The 1,674-nt window shown below is 39.1% G+C and overlaps 1 protein-coding gene across 1 annotated transcript in view; it reads right to left on the reverse strand.

The window, feature by feature from the left end:
* The window catches only part of si:ch211-286b5.4 (afadin- and alpha-actinin-binding protein), a gene marked incomplete in the record, with an annotated part of 18,984 nt that overhangs the window by 8,788 nt on the left and 8,522 nt on the right, over positions 1-1,674 (reverse strand). The window contains 4 exon segments of the mRNA XM_014013992.1: positions 665-758; positions 879-1,040; positions 1,109-1,212; positions 1,318-1,459. Coding sequence (XP_013869446.1) covers positions 665-758; positions 879-1,040; positions 1,109-1,212; positions 1,318-1,459 — 502 coding nt within the window.

Here is a 1,674-nt window from a genome sequence, read left to right on the forward strand (position 1 = left end):
ATATATATATTTTGACAGCTATTATTCTTTTAAAGCAGGAAATCAAGGAACAACCAGTCAGATCATTTCCACACTTTGTAAAGGCTCTCAGAGCTCTGAAATGTAAATATGGCAAACTGTTTCAACTAAAAATCTTAAATTTGTTTTAAACATGGACACTTTGTACCAAAACACCATTATGATTTAAAAAGGGGGAAAAATAAATAAATAAAAACTCCACGACCAGTGTGAGTGCTTATTTAGCAACAATTTGTAGAATGCATTCTCTGCAGGTTTATGTTATTGCTTCAGTCAGGCCTAGGAAAAACAGATTCAATGTAAAAATGATCAAATGAACAGAAAGCAGAGATTAACGAGGCCAAGGTGGGAATTGTGAGTCAGTCTCAAATTAAATGGGACTCAAAAGTTGCTCATAAATCAAAGTTACTTTTGTAAAACTGTACAGGAACATAAAATTAAAAAGTTCACTTTCATATGGTTGTTTTTATCATTGGCTTGTATGAAAATAAAGCTTTGAGTTCATTTTTGAGTAAAAAAAACTATTGACTTCAATGGGAAGTTTGTCTCTAAGGCAGAATATGATCCTTTTCTGAAAAACAAAAGGCTTTTAGTAGCTGATAATCAGGAGTCAAACAGTTTCACCACATTTAAAGATCACACTGACTGAAAGCAGAGCTCCATCTTCTCTCCATCTGTGGCGACGCACACAAATACTGCTGCTTCACAAAACAGGCTCTCTGTTGGTCAAAATCAAGGCGCTGTGGGTGCAAAAACAACAGTCAGGAGAGGATGAACACAAAACTTTGCTCTTGAATGAGGATTTTATCAAATGCAGCGATCAACTTCAGCACTGCAACTCTCTGCCTTGGTTCTTTTACCTCGCGGCTCAGTCGAATGGCAGCGTCAGTGAAAGCCTGCCGCTCTTTTTCAAAAGTAGTCCTCTGATGGTTCAGCTCTGCCCACGACGTCTGAAGACGTTCCCATTCTTCCAAAAAGTACGAGTCCGACAGTTCGAGGGGGAGAGGAGAGACCAGGCTGTTCTAAATAAGATAAGATGATGTCCAACTTGTACACAAACGCATTCATATTAAATCACTTCCAGTCAAACCTGCAGAAGTTGCTGCTGCATTCTGACGAGATGCTGACTTTCTTTCAGCTCCGTTTCTAGTTGAACCATGAGTTTGTCGTGGTCCGTACCAGCAGCAGTTCGACCTGCAAACACACTTTTTTTTTTCCTTTTTGTGGTGTCTGAACCACCGGGCAAATATGACATCAACTTATGCAGAATCCCCTCTGAAGATTTAATGCAGAGTTTACCTTCACAAAGGTCCTGCAGTTTCTTCTGGACCTTCCTCCAGCTCTGAACAACTCCTCCAGTCACATGTTCACCAAGAGATGTCTCAGTTTCATCCAGTCTTGTGTCTCCTGGTCGTTCCACATCCATCGTCTCCATCACAGACTTAAATATTGAAGAAAAAAAAAGAATAAATAAAAAAGAATAAAACTATAAGATTTGAGAACCTAAAATAAAAAACTACATCCTTGGATTCAAACGTACTGGAACTTTCAACTTTTAATCACCCACTGCCAAAAAATATAGGGAGGAGAGTGTTTTGTAAGTGTCCATCCATCCATCCATCCATCCATCCATCCATCCATTTTCTTCCGCCTATC

This window comes from Austrofundulus limnaeus, unplaced genomic scaffold, assembly GCF_001266775.1.
Source record: "Austrofundulus limnaeus strain Quisiro unplaced genomic scaffold, Austrofundulus_limnaeus-1.0 Scaffold109, whole genome shotgun sequence".
NCBI lineage: Eukaryota > Metazoa > Chordata > Actinopteri > Cyprinodontiformes > Rivulidae > Austrofundulus > Austrofundulus limnaeus.